The sequence below is a fragment of the Nerophis lumbriciformis genome, linkage group LG02, assembly GCF_033978685.3.
Source record: "Nerophis lumbriciformis linkage group LG02, RoL_Nlum_v2.1, whole genome shotgun sequence".
Classification (NCBI taxonomy): domain Eukaryota; kingdom Metazoa; phylum Chordata; class Actinopteri; order Syngnathiformes; family Syngnathidae; genus Nerophis; species Nerophis lumbriciformis.
In genome coordinates, this window is record NC_084549.2 from 19005016 (window position 1) to 19027500 (window position 22485).

General features: G+C 43.7%; 1 protein-coding gene across 1 annotated transcript in view; it reads left to right on the plus strand.

Moving 5' to 3' along the window:
• rassf4a (Ras association domain family member 4a) overlaps nt 1-22485 on the plus strand; it is a 74428-nt gene that overhangs the window by 51703 nt on the left and 240 nt on the right. The window contains exons 6-10 of the mRNA XM_061952005.1: nt 4301-4470; nt 9803-9904; nt 11869-11920; nt 12041-12162; nt 21026-21123. Of these exons, the coding sequence (XP_061807989.1) occupies nt 4301-4470; nt 9803-9904; nt 11869-11920; nt 12041-12162; nt 21026-21123 (544 nt within the window). The remainder of the gene's footprint in view (nt 1-4300; nt 4471-9802; nt 9905-11868; nt 11921-12040; nt 12163-21025; nt 21124-22485) is intronic.

Here is a 22485-nt window from a genome sequence, read left to right on the forward strand (position 1 = left end):
GCCCCACGGACCCCTCGCTGAACTTGGACCCCTTTTGCCTTGCCCTCTTTGGACTTGTCTGCCTTTTCTCATCAACACTTGGTAACACACTTCAGATATCTACACACATAGTCTTACACTACACACACACTCTTGTATTTTAGTCACACACTCTATTTCTATAGTTTAGTTGTAAATGTTTATTATTATATATATTTATTATATATAATAAATTATTGTATATACTGCCCCCTGGTGTCTGAGCCGTCACCTCTCTCAGTAAACACAACAGTAAGTTCCCGCCAAAATTATTAAAGGACCTGACGGCACAGTTCCTTAGCCCCTCCCCAGTGACTTTAGTTCCGCCCCTGTGAATTTTATTTTTTTTTTTCTGCCTCTTGCCCCATTCACCATGTCTTTTTCTTTTTTTCGCTTCAAACCAGAGGATTTGTCTTGTCCTGCCGAGCAGTCTTGGAAAGGCATGTTCAGTAGCGAGATAAGCAAGGAGGAATTTTCTCGCCGCCTGGACACCCTCTTTCCACCCTCAGTGTCTGTTCCTCAGTGTACTGGAAGCGTCTGGAATCCGCCTTTGGAGGGGGGGAATGGTACCGACAGCCGTGCTGGTGAGGTAGCACAGCTGCGGCCAGCAAGACCGCTACCATCTATCTTTCAGTTTGCCTGGCCGCACCCACCAACCACGCTACCAGCACTTGTCCCCGAGCTAGCACTTGTCTCCGAGCTAGAGTCCGAGCTAGCACTTGTCCCCGAGCTAGCGTCCGAGCTAGCACTTGTCCCCGAGCTAGCGTCCGAGCTAGCACCTGTCCCTCGGCTAGCGTCCGAACTAGCACCTGTCCCTCGGCTAGCGTCCGAGCTAGCACCTGTCCCTCGGCTAGCGTCCGAACTAGCACCTGTCCCTCGGCTAGCGTCCGAACTAGCACCTGTCCCTCGGCTAGCGTCCGAGCTAGCACCTGTCCCTCGGCTAGCGTCCGAGCTAGCACCTGTCCCTCGGCTAGCGTCCGAGCTAGCACCTGTCCCTCGGCTAGCGTCCGAGCTAGCACCTGTCCCTCGGCTAGCGTCCGAGCTAGCACCTGTCCCTCGGCTAGCGTCCGAGCTAGCACCTGTCCCTCGGCTAGCGTCCGAGCTAGCACCTGTCCCTCGGCTAGCGTCCGAGCTAGCACCTGTCCCTCGGCTAGCGTCCGAGCTAGCACCTGCCCCTCGGCTAGCGTCCGAGCTAGCACCTGCCCCTCGGCTAGCGTCCGAGCTAGCACCTGCCCCTCGGCTAGCGTCCGAGCTAGCACCTGCCCCTCGGCTAGCGTCCGAGCTAGCACCTGCCCCTCGGCTAGCGTCCGAGCTAGCACCTGCCCCTCGGCTAGCGTCCGAGCTAGCACCTGCCCCTCGGCTAGCGTCCGAGCTAGCACCTGCCCCTCGGCTAGCGTCCGAGCTAGCACCTGCCCCTCGGCTAGCGTCCGAGCTAGCACCAGCCCCTCGGCTAGCGTCCGAGCTAGCACCAGCCCCTCGGCTAGCGTCCGAGCTAGCACCAGCCCCTCGGCTAGCGTCCGAGCTAGTACCAGCCCCTCGGCTAGCCTCCGAGCTAGCACCAGCCCCCCGGCTAGCCTCCGAGCTAGCACCAGTCCCCAGGCTGGCCCCCACGTCTCCACCAGCTCCCAGGCTGGCCTCGACTCCAGCACCTCGGCCTGCTCCGCCGACTCCAGCACCTCGGCCTGCTCCGCCGACTCCAGCACCTCGGCCTGCTCCGCCGACTCCAGCACCTCGGCCTGCTCCGCCGACTTCAACACCTCGGCCAGCTCCTCAGCTGCCCTCCTCGTCTCCGGCTTTGACGTCTTTGACGTCTGCCGCTTCCACGGCGCCGATGACGTCTGCCGCTTCCACGCCTGCCTCGCCGATGACGTCTTCCTCCACGCCTGCCTCGCCGATGACGTCTTCCTCCACGCCTGCCTCGCCGATGACGTCTTCCTCCACGCCGCCGCCGATGTCATATCCTCGTTTCCGGCGAGACGCACCATGGCGCCAATCACGTCCGCCTTCCCGACGGCCAAGATGGTGGCCGTCCCTTGGTCGCCCGCCTCGCCGGCTTCAGCGGCGTTCTTCTCGCCGCCGCCATCAGACTCGTCCTCGGTGGATTCGGGGACACTGGGGCCGGCGACCCACCACCAGTTCTCCACTCCACCCTCCCTTGTTTCGTGAGTATGTTGGACATCTGGAATCTGTCCATAAGGAGGGTGGTACTGTTACGGCTCAGGCTCCTGCCAACGCCGCTCATCCGTCTGTGCGCACCTCGGGACACGCCCACGGGTGCGCACGTCCTGCAGCAGCCACCAGCTGCAATCAATCACCGGCAATCTGCACACCTGCGACTGATCAGGGCGAGATCAATAAAGGACCAGTGGACCCAAGGATCATGGCGGGAACTTAGTTTTTCTCATGGTGTACCTGCCTTCCCGAGTCTTCCCTCCTCGAGATCTCCCGTTGTTTCCCCGGTGTTTTGGACTGCCTTCTTCGTTTCCCGACTCCTCACTCGCCCCTGGACTCTGACGTCTCTCTCTGCCCCACGGACCCCTCGCTGAACTTGGACCCCTTTTGCCTTGCCCTCTTTGGACTTGTCTGCCTTTTCTCATCAACACAGTCAGATTTACAAACATATGAACCCTAAAGAGTATCTTATTCACCATTTGATTGGCAGCAGTTAACGGGTTATGTTTAAAAGCTCATACCAGCATTCTTCCTCAGCATCAAGGGTTGGAATTGGGGGTTAAATCACCAACAATTATTCCCGGGCGCGGCGCCGCTGCTGCCCACTGCTCCCCTCACATCCTAGGGGGTGAGCAAGAGGATGGGTCAAATGCAGAGGACAAATTTCACCACACCTAGTGTGTGTGTGACAATCATTGGTACTTTAACTTAACTTTAACTTTACACATACAAACTGTAGCACACAAAAAAAGCACATTTAATAAAAAAAACGTTATTATGGTCTTACCTTTACTTATAAGTGCGGGAACAGTGGTGTTCGTGTTGGAGGAGTTTTGAATGAATGAATTATGAAATCCGTGATGCAGTCTGCAGGTGTACCTAATGTTGTGTCCCTGCAGTCGTTCACGGCTCCTCCGGCGCGAGCAATGTTGTTTTTGCACTTTTTGGCTTCTTGTTAAGTTACTTTTTTTGGGTGGATTCGGTCTTGCACGTGGAGGGTTTGGGTGTGGGCTTTGGTTGGTGTGGCGTTCCCGTCGGGGAGTGCAGTCTGCGGCGGAAGTGCATTAACCGGCACCAGGAGGCGGGATTACGCGAGCCTCACACAGTGCGTCTTCGCAGCCGTTTTATGATTGCTCAGCACAAGAAATACGTTACACACATGCAGTTGTTGACAAAATACACTGTACATTATATACCTCAGCTAACTAAACTATGGAAATGTATAATATAATTCATATAGCAATACGGTCTCACTGCACATCAGGCCAGCAGTTAGCCGAGTCCGCAATCCATAGTGAGGCACAACTGAGTGACGTGCCTCAACATGGCTGCTGATCACCGCACCGTCTCTCAGTATTTGAACGGCAAATGTGAAAATTCAGCGATTTTGAATAAAAATAATCTAAAACTGGTGAAGTTAAATGGAAAATAACTTTATAGTATAATCACTGGATACATATAACAATTTAATAGATTTTTTTTCTTTTTACATTTTTTTTCTTTCCATGATGGCAGGTGAGGCGGGGCCTCACCTGCCTCTAGTGACCGCACGTCACTGTCACATACAACATTGTAACATTAAGGAGTGGGGACAGGAGAACAGAAATGTTAGCAACACTAGCAGAGCTATCTAGGCTAAAATGCTAACAATAGACTCACATTTTAACAGCAACAACATGCTAGGTTAGCCCTTTCGCTGAAGAAAAACATACAGAATTTTCCAGTTTACAGCTCCCACGTCTGTAGCTGACTGACGAATAGTTAGCAGGACTCCATGCTTTACTTTAAGATGTGTAGCGAAGCCTGTTTGTATACAAAGCAGTCCTCTGTGAAGTGGTGGGTGTATACACTGGGCGGGCTAATCTAACTAGGGGCAGGTCAGAGGTGGTATCAGGTATGAGAGAGGTGATCGATATTTCTCACATTTGGTGTTCATTAGCAGGCTTTCGGGAAACATTACTTCTATAATATCATAATAATAATGATTCTTTAAAATCCTCAGTTCCATTGATTTTTTAGATGTTGCTTTATCTACCAAAAGTCTGGTTATTTTAAAAAGTACCATCTGCAGTTACCCGAGTCGTTAACATTTTTTTTTTTTATCATTGAGATTGGGACTTGGAGATGCAAGAGGACGAGAAGTCCCCTCAGCTGCTGAGGACCAGAAGTGATGCTTCTTTCATGCAAGTCCAAAGGAGGTCAAGGACAAACACAGCAAGAGATCTGCAGCGTTTACGCACACACAGGTTCTCCATCAACGGACACTTCTATAACCACAAGGTACACAGAAACCAGCGCACATTTTACATGCTTGGTAAAACATTTAGTAGCAGTAACCATTTACAAACTCCTTTTGGTATGAACTTTACAATTTAGGAACCACAGATCAAATAAAAAAGCATGCTTTGTTTGACAAACCTTGTTTCGGTGTACGAACATTTCATCCACTCATTATCAGTTAGTATCTTGCAGGGCAGCCATTTTGTGCCCGGCAGCACATACATTGTGAGCGGGCTAAAGCCTCTCTGGTGCTCATTTAGTCAACACAGCAGTGCTGTCGTTATCTACTGTACTAGTTGTGTGATAGTGTTTTACAGCATTTTTCTAGTTTTTCTAGCTCAATATGAGTCCAAAAAAAGCAATGAACAGGCAATGTGTAGTTCGAAACATTCAGGAAGTTTCTTTTGTTTCTTTTTTCTAATCATTGTAGCGACCTGGCAGTTTAGGTTAAGAAGTTTTGTGACTCACTCAAACTGTGAGTGCACCACAGGGCAAGTGACAGTGTGTGTGTGTGTGTGTGTGTGTGTGTGTGTGTGTGTGTGTGTGTGTGTGTGTGTGTGTGTGTGTGTGTGTGTGTGTGTGTGTGTGTGTGTGTGTGTGTGTGTGTGTGTTTGTGTGCGTGCGTGCGTGCGTGCGTGCGTGCGTGTGTGTGTGTGTGTGTTTATGTGTGTGTGTGTGTGTTTTCTGGCAATGCTTACTTAATGGGGACATCGCTCTGTTTACACAGTCACCTTTAAGGGACCTCTGATGGTATGGGACAAAAAAACAGGTCCCCTAAAGGGAAACCTTTTTAAATGATAGTCAGATCCATTCTGAAGATGCCTAAGTGATTTTTAAGCTTTGGCCCATAAAACATGTTTGAAATGGGGTTTACTTTGTTTACGTGTTTCAAATATTGGTAAAAGAGAAAATTAATGTTCTTGAAAAGTGAAACATTTGTTATCCTGGCATTAATAGTACTGTGATTCTGTATGGTATCCATCCTTAGTTAAAACTAATATATTTTTCCAAAAACAAAATCTGGTTTAGTGTTCCTTAGGATATTTTCATACAGCTTGATTATAAAACATTATTACCTTAAAGTATGATTCACATTCAGAATGTTCCATCTTTCTATATATGGTAGTTGGAGTTGCAGACAACTTCATTACTGCTAAATAGCAGTTTTCAGTAATGTCACAGAAGATGCAGGATTTGCTTTAACATTTCAGTGGTGAAACTTCCTATAAGAGGACAGCTGTAGTGTCATATTTAATTTGAACTTTTTTTTTTTTTAAATGATCGTCAGTAGTCACGTACAAATTTGTGTGAATTATGCAAAATTATTTAAATTTGGTCCCCATGAACCATATGAACTCTTTTTCCCCAGGGTCCCCAGTAAGAATGATCAGCACATTACTTCATCAATCCAGAGATTTAAAGACGTGTATGAGCTAACTGGGCAGTGGCCATTTTTTAATGCCTCCACAACCTGTAGAAAGGGTGGTCCCCACAAGTGATGATCAAAAACTTGGTCCCCATTCCAAATGATAACCAGTGTGTGTGTGTGTGTGTGTGTGTGTGTGTGTGTGTGTGTGTGTGTGTGTGTGTGTACTTATTGGGGACGTCTTTCTGTTTACAAAGTCACTTTAGGGGACGTTTGATGTTATGGGGACCAAAATAAAGGTCCCCTGAAGGGAAATATGTTTACAAAATCACTGTAGGGGATTTGTTTTGGGGACTTTTGCAAACGTTTCCAACTTTTCTTCCCCACTCACAGTGCGACTTTGCTGGGTGGGTTTTGGACATGTCAGGGGCACCCCCGGACTCGGGTGGCACGTGGTGGGACTTGTGGGACTCGAACCTGGGTGTCATTTTTGATCATTTTCGGGACTTTTGCCAACTTTTCTTCCCCACTCACAGTGCGACTTTGCTGGGTGCGTTTTGGACATGTCGGGGGCATCCCCGGATTTGGGTGGAACGCGGCGGGACTTGTGGGACTCGAACTTGGGTGTCATTTTTGATCATTTTCGGGACTTTTTCCCACTTTCCCAACTTTTCTTCCCCACTCACAGTGTGACTTTGCTGGGTGCGTTTTGGACATGTTGGGCACCCCTGGACTCGTGTGGCCGGCTGCAAAAGGTCCCCTGAAGGGGGATTTTCGAACCTGGGTGTCATTTTTGATCATTTTCGGGACTTTTGCCCACTTTCCCAACTTTTCTTCCCCCCCCCCCTGTGACTATGCTGGGTGCGTTTTGGGCATGTTGGGCACCCCAGGACTCGCGTAGCCGGTTGCGGGACTTGTGGTACTCAAACCTGGGGGTTTTTTTTACATGTTGCCCGCGTTAGGGACATTTGCCCTGCTAGCCTACCAGTATAGGTGTGTGTGTGTGTGTCGGCAGGGTGGTTGCATAAGAGGAGAGACAGTTCATCTAGTTTTCACTTTGTTATTAAATAAAACGTTGATCCATTACGGCTTGTTATGTTTGTTTGATATTAAGTACTGTATAGCGCTTCATATCGTGTTCAAAGTGTACAAACATTTACTGAAATATAGACTTTTGTCAAGGTTGGCACGCATTATTCATGTTTACATTGTTTCTTTTAGAGTAGGGGTCGGCAACCCAAAATGTTGAAAGAGCCATATTGGACCGAAAATTTCAAGAAAAAATCTAATTGGTGCTAGTGTGTGAATGTGAGTGTGAATGTTGTCTGTCTATCTGTGTTGGCCCTGCAATGAGGTGGCGACTTGTCCAGGGTGTACCCTGCCTTCCACCCGATTGTAGCTGAGATAGGCTCCAGCACCCCCGCAACCCTGTAAGGGATAAGCAGTAGAAAATGGATGGATGTCTGGAGCCGCAAAAAATTTAAAGCTTTCAATAAGTGTTATAATCAAGACAACACATGATGTAAGTGTCTATATTAGACTACTATCAAAATGACTATGTGTCACAGGCTGATGCAAATCTACGTTGGCAGAAATGTTGAAATGTAATATTTATTCGACACTTTTTTACAACATTCAAAATCATTAGTAAAATGGAGGCTTCTCAGAGGGTGAGATAACTCCTGGAAATTACTGGCTTAGAATGGCCAAAGGTATAGATGTGTGTGTCCAAGTTAAAGGAAACGCCAGGCTGTCTTCTTTTAATAGATTTATTACAATCTTTGCAAACTGGGTAATGTTTGCTGTGGTCTGGAACAGCATGGCACACAAACAACTATCAGAAATGCAGTCAATATTAAATACAGATAATGTGTCATGAGACATGCACATTTATATCAACTTAGGAGGACTTAAAGGAAATTAAATTAGCTCAAATATACCCACACATGAGGCATAATGATGCAATATGTACATACGTACAGCATGTAAGCATCGATTAGCTTGCAGTAATGCAGTGACCAAATATGTCTAGTTAGCACTCCACAAAAGTCTATAATATCAACAAAGCTCACCTTTGTGCTTTCACGCACAACATAAAAAGTTTGAGGGACAAAATGAGGCAAAAAAGGAGTGGCATAAAACACGTCTTAAAAAAGTCTGAGAAAATTGTAAATGTAAAGAAACTACGGTGTGTTCAAGGACCGCCAAAATTAGTAGGACAAAACGGCGCTCGCCAAATAGTCTCTAATAAACAGTGTGATTTCTAAGAATTAGGGAGGTTTGTGTCATGTTTGTCCTGCTACAGAAACCATAGTAAAACAAAAAATATATTTTTTCGTCATCTTTTTCCATTTACATACATTTTTGAAAAAGCTCCAGAGAGCCACGAGGCCGGCGCTAGAGCCGCGGGTTGCCGACCCCCGTTTTAGAGAAACATCCATCCATCCATTCCCTACCGCTTATTCCCTTTGGGGTCGCGGGGGGCGCTGGAGCCTATGCTTCAAAATAAAAACTTTTCTTTTCATGATAAGTTAAGTTCGTAAATCGAAGTTCCACTGTATATTATTACATTAGGCACTTTTTCTATGGTACGCACCAGATATTTGAAGACAGGGCTGTGAATCTTTGGGTGTCCCACGATTCGATTCAATATCAATTCTTGGGGTCACGATTCGATTCAAAATCGATTTTTTTTCAATTCAACACGAATTCTCGATTCAAAAACGATGTTTTCCCGATTCAAAACGATTCTCTATTCATTCAATACGTAGGATTTCAGCAGTATCTACCCCAGCTGACATGTCTGCTGACATGCAAGCAGAGTAGTAGATTTTTGTAAAAAGCTTTTATAATTGTAAAGGACAATGTTTTATCAACTGATTGCAATAATGTAAATTTGTTTAAACTATTAAATGAACCAAAAATATGACTTATTTTATCTTTGTGAAAATATTGGACGCAGTGTGTTGTCAAGCTTATGAGATGTGATGCAAGTGTAAGCCACTGTGACACTATTGTTCTTTTCTTTTTTTTTTTCTTTTTTTTTTAATAAATGTCTAATGATAATGTCAATGAGGGATTTTTAATCACTGCTATGTTGAAATCGTAACTAATATTGATACTGTTATTGATAATATTCATTTTTGTTTCACTACTTTTGGTTTGTTCTGTGTCGTGTTTGTGTCTCCTCTCAATTGCTCTGTTTATTGCAGTTCTGAGTGTTGCTGGGTCGGGTTTGGTTTTGGAATTGGATTGCATTGTTATGGTATTCCTTTGTATTGTTTTGTTGGATCGATTAATTAAAAAAAAAAAAAAAATTAAAAAAATAAAATAGATTTTTTTTAAATGAGAATCGATTCTGAATCGTACAATGTGAGAATTGCGATTCGAATTCAAATCGATTTTTTCCCACACCCCTATTTGAAGGTGTTAATGGAACTAATTATACATATTAAGGACTTATCCCCTTACTAATTCAAATACTTTTTGGGGGAAAGTAACTAGTAACTATAATATATTTTTGAAAGTTTTCCCAACACTGTCTGTGACCAACACAGACACACACAGGCGCAGGTGCAGGTGCAGCAGGGAAGATGTTTCCTGGGCGGATGTTCCTGTACTTGCACTGTTCAAGTTTAACAATGGCCGACTACGTGCTGATTTGACTAATGAGTCCGACTAGGAACACTTCATCCTCTTGGACTATTGTGTGTGTGTGTGTGTGTGTGTGTGTGTGTGTGTGTGTGTGTGTGTGTGTGTGTGTGTGTGTGTGTGTGTGTGTGTGTGTGTGTGTGTGTGCGTGTGTTGTGGAACACTGCAGCTGCTTAACCAGTGACTTCCCTTTTAATCTGGACTTCCTGTACAAAATGTTCAGGCGAGAAGTAATGAAGACAAATCGAAATAAATTCTGTTTGGTCTTCTCTCTTAGACATTGTCAGTAATGGATTTGTGTCACATCCCCTACAGACATCTGTGTTCACTCCGGCCTTTGGCTCGGTCACTAATGTGCGTGTCAACAGCGCCATGACGACGGTACAAGTTCTTAACATGCTGCTACAAAAGTTTCGGGTAAGGCAAATATTTACTGTACTGTACTCCTATGATTCATTTTACATTGAAACATTCTCCCAATGTCTTTATATGATGTACTTTTAAAAACAGTGTCAATATTGTCATAGTTAGGGTGTGGCTGCAAGGCAAGGTGGACCCAAACACAGGGAAGCAAGAGGAAAGCAACAGTAGAGTGTTGTTCTAAAAGAATCAGGGGAAGACGCAGGTGCTAATCAGCACAAAAACAAGCACATGGGGAGCAAATACAGAACAGCCTGGAACATTAAAAGGGGCCTATTATGATTGTAATCTACATTCAAAACATTTCCTTGTGGTCTTGCGCAGTGGTTCTTAACCATTGGGGCCGAAGCCAATTGTTTGGCCGCCAAAAAATATCCTTTTTCTCCGCTGTTGGCCGTAGGGGCTGCAGCGGTACTAAGTTGCAATATACCTTTCCACCACCTGTGGCAGTAAAGACAATATCAAACAAACGGAAGAAGTCTGGAGCTAAAGTCATGGAGATGTTTCTTAAGTGCAAAAATTATGACTAAAGTGGTGAAGCTGTATTTTCATATGCACTTAAATTGTATTGATAGTTTAGTCAAGAAACTTATATATTATTATTATTTCAGTTAGAATGTTTTTATTTGAGCACTGCGTAATTGTATGTAAACGTATTTTTCATCAGTTTCTATGAGTCCCTTCTTTTGAAGTATATTTGATTAGTGTTTATTTTTTCAATCAGCCTGACCTAAGCCTTAATAGTAATCTTTGTGATTAACACATGGTTTTATATCATTTGACAAGGCGTATCCTGGTGAACTGGAAGTAGGTTAGATACAATTATTGAGATATAGGATTACTAATTTAGTGTGGGAGTGGGCCCCGGGCCTCTCTGCAAAGTAAAAGTTGGGCCATGAAGACAAAAAGGTTAAGATCCTGCATTTTGTACAGTCTGACGTCTCTACGTATGTTTACGTATTTAAAGTCTGGGATACTCCAAGCATTTTTCTAATCAAATTAATTGATTTAAATGCTTAGTTCTTGCAGACCGACACTTCATACACTCGGAAATTGACGTAATTGTAACATGAAACTCAATGGTACTTTATAATCTGCTATGCACTGAGACTGGAGAGAGTGAACCACAAAGTGGTGAGGGAACACTGTACAATAATTTGGATGTAGTGCCAACTTGGAATACACAACATTTTCTTGCTCAACAATTAGTAAATATTAACTATTATTTCCTTCTTAAACAACAGTTTTCAATGGGATTGGATAACTTTTCTCTAATTGTTCTGAACTCCTGTTTTAATGCTTGAGTAATGCGTGTTGAGCTATCATACATCAATGCAATATTATTCTAAATTCAAATTCCCATAGCTGGGCTTCTTGGTGAGCCTCAAGAGTGCCTCTGCTGGTTGTAGCCTAGAAGTGCATTTCTTTTTTGCGTCAATTACTGCAAGTCACAAGGAAATCATGTACTGTATGGTATTTGTATTTTTGCATATTAACGTCACACTAAGCCCCCAACCTAAAGTTTATTTTAAGGGCGTACATCATACTGTATGTATATGATATAACTTCAAAATAAAGTTAAAAAAGTTAAAGTGCCAATGATTGTCACACACACACTAGGTGGCGAAATTATCCTCTGCATTTGACCCATCACCCTTGATCCCCCCCTGGGAGGTGAGGGGAGCAGTGGGCAGCAGTGGCCGTGCCCGGGAATCATTTTTGGTGATTTAACCCCCAATTCCAACCCTTGATGCTGAGTGCCAAGCAGGGGGCTAATGGGTCCCATTGTTATAGTCTTTGGTATTTAAAGAGCTTATTGTAGTCATTCAAGGACACTGCTGTGTTTTTCTTAGAAATGCTTGTCAGGAGACCATGTGGAAGTTTAGGAAAAGTTATATAAATGTTAAAGACACGTATATACTGTCCATACAATTAAAATTGTAATATTTGTGTCATTTTAGGTGGAAAATAAATCAGAGGAGTTTGTTCTATATATGGTTCATGAGTCTGGTGGTAAGTTGTGATTTTAATCTTTTTGTGGGTTTCCTTGTGTGCTCGTAAAAAAAAAAACTGATTTTCTTCAGTGGATTAGTTAATGATTGACCAATTTATTGGTTTTATTATTGATTTTAGAGCGTACCCACTTGAGGGATGGCGAGTACCCACTGGTGACTCGTGTGCTTCATGGGCCTTGTGAGAAGATCTCGAAGATCTTCATCATGGAGGCCGACCTAGGAGAGGAAGTCACGTACGATGTAAGTCATAGTCTTGTTTTCATCACGGTGTCATCTGGATGCCCACGACTGACACCTTTTGAAATGAGCACAGACACACAATGGACTGAATATCAGGTTAAAACCCTCTGACTATAGCTGTGTTGCTTTGTTGTGAAAGCACAGGGGAAAAGTAGATCCTCTCGGAGGGATTATGTAGTTTATGTTTGATTTCATCCACATGAACACACAAAGAAGACTCCGGTTATGCAATAAAATGGACTGCGTGTGAGATTCCTTGCTGTTTAGTAACAACCACAGGGCATCTAAAAAGGTGTTTGTCTACGAAGCACAGATAAAATCATTATCTGCAAAGCTGCTCACAATTTTCTGGGAGACGGGGTGGGGGTCTTGCATAGGGCGCCATTTAAGCTTAAAAAGCTACTGAGAAGATGCTACTGCATTCAGTATTTCATCGATAGGTCCATAACTTATTACAATTTCTACAACAATTAGTCAATTAATCATTGGTCAATTAGTCATTAATCAAAGCCACACAGGACATAAAAGTCTATACGTTTTTGAAAGGTGTAAAAATAATTTTATTTTTTTCGAAAATGTATCAATAAACTTCAGTTTTGAACAAAAATATTAAACATATAATGTTTGTTTTAAATGTTGACCCTTTTGAAGGCATTTTGTTATGATCCGATGCCCGGCTCGTATTCTGTTTACGTTTTCAAGTCACTTGTGTTTTCAGCACCTCTTGAGTTTGTTTGTTTCTGTTGCCATGACTGCATATTGCACACACCTGCCTCTGGTTAGTGTTCGGGATGCTCACCTGTTGTCCGGGCACTAATCAGAGGGCTATTTAGTCTTTGCCCTGGCCTCACTCGGGCTGGCTTCCTAATTTGCTATTTGCAACAGATGACGACTTTTGTTACTTGCTCTGTACCTGCTAGCTTCCACGCTAGGCTCTGTTTACTTGCTAGCTCCCACGCTAGCCCATTTAGTTTTTTGCCTTAAGTGCTATGAGCACGTTTTTCTTTGTTCCTTCTGATTTATTCCTTAAATAAATCATTTTCTTACCTGCACACTGTGTCTGAAGCCCGTCTGCTAGTGATGGGTTGATGAGGCGTCATGAAGCGTTTTGACACATTGCAAAACTGTATTGATACTGTGTCGATACTGTGTCACTAAATACTGACATCTGCTGGACATTAAAAATCCATACAGGCAATCTATGGACTAACTCAACTGACACTGATTTTATGACGCGATATATACAATAATATAAACCAAGTCATTCTATTTAGGATTATTTAATATCTTCATTTACATAAAAATATATTTTTATCTTTTTTAGATACAGTCAATAAATAATGTGAACATGTATCATAACATGGAAATCTAAGAGGACGTGTTGTGAATGAGGTTGTTTGTGGACTGGGAATTTTTATTTTTATTTTTTATTTTTTTACACATTTTTATTAAAAAAAAAACAGTTTTTCCAACGTATTAAATTTTAGACGATTTCTCTTCTTAGTTATTATTTCTCCGGCTGCAGAAAAGACCCGCTCACAGGGCACAGAGGAGGCGTCAGTGCGACACAGTTTGCGTATCGGTCACGTGACCGAAACAGCTCATGATCGGTCACGTGACTTTCTAAAAGCGGTACGTGCACCGACACAGGGTTTTGCTCTACGAGCTCGACGCATGCGCCGATGCATCGGTGTTGCCGGACCCATCACTACCGTCCGCATTCCTGGGAGAACGAGCCCCGTCACACATTTGAATCAGATAATGTCACATGTTTGAATTAGTGAAATACCTCATGCTGTGCAAATACATGCTTTTGTTTGTTTTATGTCATTCCTTTAAGGTCAAACAAAAAAACAATCAACATAACATTTAAAATAAATAATGAACAAAAAGGAGCATAAAGAAGTACAACTTATAATATTTCCCCCCTATTTATACAGTTACAACATTTGTTGTTTAATTCAGAAGACTATATATACATACCGGTATATGGTATATTACCAAATAGTAGCCCGAGCGTTTATTCCACAAAATCGATTTTGGAGTCAGGCGTTTAAAAGAAGCAGGCGGTTATTTGCACAAGGCTTTTTTTTATTTTTGCACCAGCCTGCACCAGGCCATTATTTGGTTACAATGGTTACTGTCCAGTATTTTTTTTCGTACAAAAAACTTTAAATGTAAAAGCTATTGTAAATATACATCAAGCTCGTCTCTCACTTTCTTCCTACCTCCACCAGATAAGCGAGCCCGTTTTCCATCGATTGTCGACTGAGATAGTAGTTCTCCCTTTTTTTGTTTCCATTCTCGTACACGATTTGGGTCAACGTTAAACTGCCTGGCCGCTGCCAAACCAGAATTCTGCTGCGCACACTTCACAACCGCTAGCTTGAACTTTAAGTCAAACGTTATGTTCTTCTTCCCCCTTAAAGTATTCCCGTCCATCAGTTGTGGTGTACCGGTATCCTGTTCATTTAACTCACTGCTACTGTTGCTTTCCATGTTGAAACTTTTCCTCGTGGGTTTGTTGTTGTCGTTGAGTGTGTGTTACGCTATATGCGGTGACCCATTGCAATATGTTGATTACCCGGAATCCCCACGTAACGTAAGCCATCACGGCACAGATTTCGTTAAGCCTTTGATTGTCATGTAACTCTCTGGACTCCACGTGTATGCTGTTACCGTAATTACCAGAATTACTGCACCTTTGTTTTTCCTTTTGGCTTATAATGAAATCAATATGATTTTAATCTAAATTATGCAAATAACAGCCCATGGGCGGCTATTTGGACATAGGCGGTTATTAGGAAGAGGCGGTTAATTCACAAAATGGGGTCAGACCCCGGACGGCTATTAGGACATGGACGGTCATTTGCCCAAGGGCGTTTATTTGGTAATATATGGTATACATATATATAACATACATATTTCATAACATACAATACAAAACCTAAACATGGAAACAATAATTAACTCCAAGTCATATATTTTTATCATTATGATTTTTACCTATTTTTAATACAGTAGTTTACTTAAATTTTATTTCACTGTCAAGATAGTTCCATATACCGGTACTAACACCTTTGATTAAAATACCTATTTCCTTTATACCTGTTCTGAATCTCGATTTAGTAAAGATCTCCGTTTCTTTTGGATAATAATTACTTTCTCTTTTAACAAGTCTGTGTTGAATGTTGTACGGAAGAATTTGGGTATTGTCAGGACTTGGACGTGGTTTGTTCTCCCGTGGTGCAAATGAGCATTTGGACCAGACATGGCGTGAAGGTGAAGACATTATTTATTTTAAACTATCAAAAAAGGAATAAACAAAAGGCGCGCACAGTGGCGGAGAATAAAACTAGACTTTAAACACAAAACTTGCACATTGGCAGAAACTATGAACAATTAAACAAAACACTAACTGTGGCTTAACAAACAAAAACTTACTTGGCATGGAACCGGCATGAAAAAAAGAGTAGCAGGGGTCATCAGGGTGTGGAGAGTGTGCAGGAGCATAAATGTGGTGATGTCGTCAGAACCAACAACAGAAAATGAATGAACTTAAATACTATGGACATGATTAGTGAAAGCAGGTGCGTGACTCGAAACGTGAAACAGGTGCGTGACGTGACAGGTGAAAACTAATGGTTGCTATGGTGACAAGAGTGCACAATGAGTCCAAACGTGGAACAGGTGCGTGACGTGACAGGTGAAACTAATGGTTGCTATGGTGACAAAACAAAACAAAAGTGCACAAAAAGTCCAAAATTTAAACCGAACATTACTAAAACAAAACATGATCACACAGACATGACAGAATCCCCCCCTTACGGACAGATCCCAGATGTCCAAAAACAGAAAATATCAACAAGAGTCATGGGAGGGCGGGAGGGGGACATGGCGGTGGGTCGCCAGGCCACGTGTCCCCGTATCCACCGGGGCAGAGTTAGGTGGCGGCGGCGAGTGGAACGCCGCTGCAGCAGGCGAGGCGGGCGCCCAGGGAATGGCCACATTCGTGGCCGACTGGGAGGTGGGCGCACTTGGCGTGGCGGGCGACCAGGTAGCGGCCATATCCGTGGCCGACGAGGAGGCAGGCGCGTCGTCATCGTGGCAGGTGTGGCTTGGCGTGGTGAGTCAGGCGGCGAAGCTCGGCGTGGCGCGTCAGGCGACGAAGCTCGGCGTGGCGCGTCAGGCGACGAAGCTCGGCGTGGCGCGTCAGGCGACGAAGCTCGGCGTGGGTCTTGGCGTGGGTCTTGGTCTTGGCATGGCAGGTCTTGGTCTTGGCATGGCGGGTCTTGGTCTTGGCATGGCGGGTCTTGGTCTTGGCATGGCGGGTCTTGGTCTTGGCATGGCGGGTCTTGGTCTTGGCATGGCGGGTCTTGGTCTTGGTCTAGGTCTTGGCATGGCGGGTCTTGGTCTTGACATGGCGGGTCTTGGTCTTGACATGGCGGGTCTTGGTCTAGGTCTTGGCATGGCGGGTCTTGGCGTTGTGAAGCTGCGACCGGCGGCACTTGGCGTCGTGGAGCTGCGACCGGCGGCACTTGGCGTCGTGGAGCTGCGACCGGCGGCACTTGGCGTCGTGGAGCTGCGACCGGCGGCACTTGGCGTCGTGGAGCTGCGACCGGCGGCACTTGGCGTCGTGGAGCTGCGACTGGCGGCACTTGGCGTGGAGGGTCTTTGCATGGAGGGTCTTGGTCTTGGGCTTGGCGTGGAGGGTCTTGGTCTTGGACTTGTTGAGTTGGTACCGGAGCTTGGCGTCGTGGAGCTGGTACCGGAGCTTGGCGTCGTGGAGCTGGTACCGGAGCTTGGCGTCGTGGAGCTGGTACCGGAGCTTGGCGTCGTGGAGCTACTGGTGCAGGTGGAGGTGGTCTAGCTGGGGGTTGCGGCTTGGCATGGCGAAGCTGAGTCACCCCACCTGTACAGTTCCCAGCCCTAGCCCCCCCCTCAAGGAGCGGATACCAGACGCGCTCCCCGCGGTCTGGAACAGTTTTTAGGGGTGGGTGGAGGGAGGTCAGGAGGGGGGCAGAATCCTCCCCACTAAATTGTCCAAAAAATATTTCTTTTTCCCCCACCTGGTGTTGTGTGGGCGGAAAAAAAGAAACATTTTGTGACGGGGGCGGGGCTTGAGTCTTGGGGGGCAAGGACTGTCCCAGTGAGCGGGTCTGTGAAAAAATGTTCTGAAAGTGTCTGATTCTGGCAAAAAAGTCCTTTGGTGGTGGCTGATAGACAAAGTTAACAGAATTTAAAAAAAAAATCTTGGTCTCTGACGTCATCACCAGTGGGTGGGGTGACGTCATGACAAGGCGGCGGCGTGATGTCATCTGCGGTAAAACTTTTTTGCTGACGACATCTGTCAGGACTTGGACTTTGACGTGGTTTGTTCTCCCGAGGTGCAAATGAGCATTTGGACCAGACATGGCGTGAAGGTGAAGACATTATTTATTTTAAACTATCAAAAAAGGAATAAACAAAAGGCGCGCACAGTGGCGGAGAATAAAACTAGACTTTAAACACAAAACTTGCACATTGGCAGAAACTATGAACAATTAAACAAAACACTAACTGTGGCTTAACAAACAAAAACTTACTTGGCATGGAACCGGCATGAAAAAAAGAGTAGCAAGGGTCATCAGGGTGTGGAGAGTGTGCAGGAGCATAAATGTGGTGATGTCGTCAGAACCAACAACAGAAAATGAATGAACTTAAATACTATGGACATGATTAGTGAAAGCAGGTGCGTGACTCGAAACGTGAAACAGGTGCGTGACGTGACAGGTGAAAACTAATGGTTGCTATGGTGACAAGAGTGCACAATGAGTCCAAACGTGGAACAGGTGCGTGACGTGACAGGTGAAACTAATGGTTGCTATGGTGACAAAACAAAACAAAAGTGCACAAAAAGTCCAAAATTTAAACCGAACATTACTAAAACAAAACATGATCACACAGACATGACAGGTATGGGCTTTGTTTATGATTTTCAGGCTATTATACTCTACCAATTCATTAAATTTAGATATGTTTAACCGTTTGAATATTGGAGTTGTGGTTACTTAATGACAACTATGACTCTATTTGATCAAAAGTCTTTCAAAGGGTTACCATATAAAAAAAGCATAAAATGGTTGGTATTTTTGTTTAGGGCTGAATGGCTGATTTGTGCAAAGAAAGTAAAACTGAATACAAAACGTTTTTATGCCGTTTGGCTGTAGGGTATTGTCGAATAACTGCCAGTGTATTAGACTTCTTAGACTTGGACTTAGACTTTCTTTATTGTCATTCAAATTTGAACTTTGCAGTACAGATGATAACGAAATTGTGTTGCATTAGCTCGTTGTAGTGCAGGATAAAAGAGCAGCATCTAGTATTTACATTTTGTATACCTGTGAATTAATTGAACATTGAAATCTTAAATTTTAACACAAACAAAACCCTCTTAGGAATAATCATGTAATCCACAACAAACATATAGCCAACCGACACCAGCAGATGACATGGCACCCCAAACCATCACCCAACCATGCAAATTTTGCATTTCCTTTGGAAATCGAGGTCCCAGAGTCTGGAGGAAGACAGGAGAGGCACAGGATCCACGTTGCCTGAAGTCTAGTGTAAAGTTTCCACCATCAGTGATGGTTTGGGGTGCCATGTCATCTGCTGGTGTCGGTCCACTCTGTTTCCTGAGATCCAGGGTCAACGCAGCCGTCTACCAGCAAGTTTTAGAGCACTTCATGCTTCCTGCTGCTGACCTGCTCTATGGAGATGGAGATTTCAAGTTCCAACAGGACTTGGCGCCTGCACACAGCGCAAAATCTACCCGTGCCTGGTTTACGGACCATGGTATTTCTGTTCTAAATTGGCCCGCCAACTCCCCTGACCTTAGCCCCATAGAAAATCTGTGGGGTATTGTGAAAAGGAAGATGCAGAATGCCAGACCCAAAAACGCAGAAGAGTTGAAGGCCACTATCAGAGCAACCTGGGCTCTCATAACACCTGAGCAGTGCCAGAAACTCATCGACTCCATGCCACGCCGCATTAATGCAGTAATTGAGGCAAAAGGAGCTCCAACCAAGTATTGAGTATTGTACATGCTCATATTTTTCATTTTCATACTTTTCAGTTGGCCAACATTACTAAAAATCCCTTTTTTGTATTAGCCTTAAGTAATATTCTAATTTTGTGACACACGGAATTTTGGATTTTCATTTGTTGCCATTTCAAATCATCAAAATTAAATGAAATAAACATTTGAATGCATCAGTCTGTGTGCAATGAATACATATAATGTACAAGTTACACCTTTTGAATGCAATTACTGAAATAAATCAAGTTTTTCAAAATATTCTAATTTACTGGCTTTTACCTGTATATCATTATAACATATATTGTCTTGCAATATGCATTTTCTTGCAACTAGATCATTTCAGATGCACCAGAGGCTCCCAGAGCACACCTTCAGCGTTTTAAAAATAGGCAATGTTGTCTAGATAGCGCTTCAATATAGCTAAAGGAAGGTGGTACATATTATTTTTGTGTGTTGTCAACAACACCCTGCGATGAGGTGGCGTCTTGTCCAGGGTGTGCCCTGCATTCCGGCTGGGATAGGCTCCAGTCCCCCCGCAACCCTGAAAGAGACAAGCGGTAGAAAATGGATGGATGTCAACAATATGATGAAACGCCACAGGTTGGACCATACGTTGTCATAAATGTGGAGGGAAAAGAACGTCTCCATGGTATACACACTAAAACCTCATTTGAATAGGGTGGTCTGCACCACTTATGCACTTTTTATTAGAGATGTCCGATAATATCGGACTGCCGATATTATCGGCCGATAAATGCTTTAAAATGTAATATTGTAAATTATCGGTATCGATTTAAAAAAATTATCGGTATCGTTTTCAAAAAGTAAAATTTATGACTTTTTAAAACGCCGCTGTGTACACGGACGTAGGGAGAAGTACAGAGCGCCAATAAACCTTAAAGGCACTGCCTTTGCGTGCCGGCCCAGTCACATAATATCTACGGCTTTTCACACACACACAAGTGAATGCAAGGCATACTTGCTCAACAGCCATACAGGTCACACTGAGGGTGGCCGTATAAACAACTTTAACACTGTTACAAATATGCGCCACACTGTGAACCCACACCAAACAAGAATGACAAACACATTTCGGGAGAACATCCGCACCGTAACACAACATAAACACAACAGAACAAATACCCAGAACCCCTTGCAGCACTAACTCTTCCGGGACACTACAATATACACCCCAACTCAACTCAACCCCGCCCACCTCAATCTCCTCATGCTCTCTCAGGCAGAGCATGTCCCAAATTCCAAGCTGCTGTTTTGAGGCATGTTAAAAAAAATAATGCACTTTGTGTCTTCAATAATAAATATGGCAGTGCAATGTTGGCATTTTTTTCCATAACTTGAGTTGATTTATTTTGGAAAACCTTGTTAGATTGTTTAATGCATCCAGTGGGGCGTCACAACAAAATTAGGCATAATAATATGTTAATTCCACGACTGTATATATCGGTTTCGGTTGATATCGGAATCGGTAATTAAGAGTTGGACAATATCGGAATATCGGATATCGGCAAAAAAGCCATTATTGGACATCTCTACTTTTTATCAATTGTTCACGCAGTCTTAGTCGATCACCTGCAATAGTACACATTATTTTATAGTTTGCACACGCTATTTAGCACATGCTATTTGGATCTTAGTAGACCAGACCCTGTATACTGTACATTATTTGAATGAGTTTATTCCTGTACGAATATGTGTAGCTTTTCTCTTTTTTATTTTTTGATCCAAAGGCCATCCATTGGTTTTATGTTTTTCCTCCCTCAGGTTGCCCAGTACATCAAGTTTGAGATTCCAGTTTTGGACAGCTTTGTGGAGAAGCTAAAAGAGGAAGAAGAGCGTGAGATACACAAACTGACAAAAAAGTAAGTGAAGCAGATCCCTCCTCATTGAACACATCCTTGGCATTATGTGAATGTCAACGTCTGTGTCTCCAACACATATTATGAAATCCAAACAACCCCGAAGCCCGTCAATGGAAGCAGTGTGAGCTTTAACAAGAGAGACCGATGCTGGGCTATGCTATCACGTCAGTCATATGAGTGGCATTTCTGATTTGTAACCCCATTTCACAACAGCTAACCCAGGGGTTGGCAACCCAAAATGTTGAAAGAGCCATATTGGACCAAAAATACAAAAAAGTCATCTGTCTGAGCCGCAAAAATTAAAAGACTTATATAAGTCTTATAATGAAGGAAACACATGATGTAAGTGGCTAACTAGCTATAATAGCCTACTATCAAAATGACTATGTGTTGCAGGCTGAAGCAAATCTTCGTTGACAGAAAGGTTGAAATGTGATATTTATTCCACACATTTTTACAACATTGGAAAACATTAGTACAACTTCCAACTTCTGAGGGTGAGATAACTCCTGGAAATGACTGTCTTAGAATGGCCAAAGGTATAGTTGTGTTTGTCCAAGTTAAAGGAAACGGCACGCTGTTTTCTACTAACGGATTTATTACAATCTTTGGCAAGCTGGCCTAAGTTTGCTGAGGTCTGGAACAACATGGCACACAAACAACTATCAGAAATGAAGCCAATATTACATACAGATAATGTGTCATGAAACATGGAAAAATAAACTAAATACACAGGACATAAGTAAAGGAAATTAAATGAGCTCAAATATACCTACAAACGAGGCATAATGATGCAATATGTACATACAGCTAGTCTAAATAGCATGTTAGCATTGATTAGCTTGCAGTCATGCAGTGACCAAATATGCCCGATTAGCACTCCAACAAGTCAATAATATCAACAAAGCTCACCTTTGTGCATTCATGCACAGTTTAAAACGTTTGGTGGACAAAATGAGACAAAGAAGGAGTGGCATAAAACATGTCTTTCTGTGGCAGCGTCAGAGAAAGTTATACATGTAAACAAACTGTTGAGTCACGGTCCACACTATGGTGAGTTCAAGGGCCGCTGAAATTAGTTGGACAAAATGGCGCTCGCCAAATACTCATCAGTGAAGCATAAACACAAACATATTAAACAGTGGGCATTTTAACCATTAGGAAGGTTTGTGTCATGTTTGTCCTCCTACTGGAACCATACTGAAACTGAACTGAACATATTACGACAAAAAATGTAGTTTTCACCCCATTTTTTTTCCATTTCCATACATTTTTGAAAAGCTCCATGGAGCCACCAGGGCGCCGCTCAGGAGCCGCATGTGGCTCTCGAGCCGCGGGTTGTCGACCCTCGAGCTAACCTCA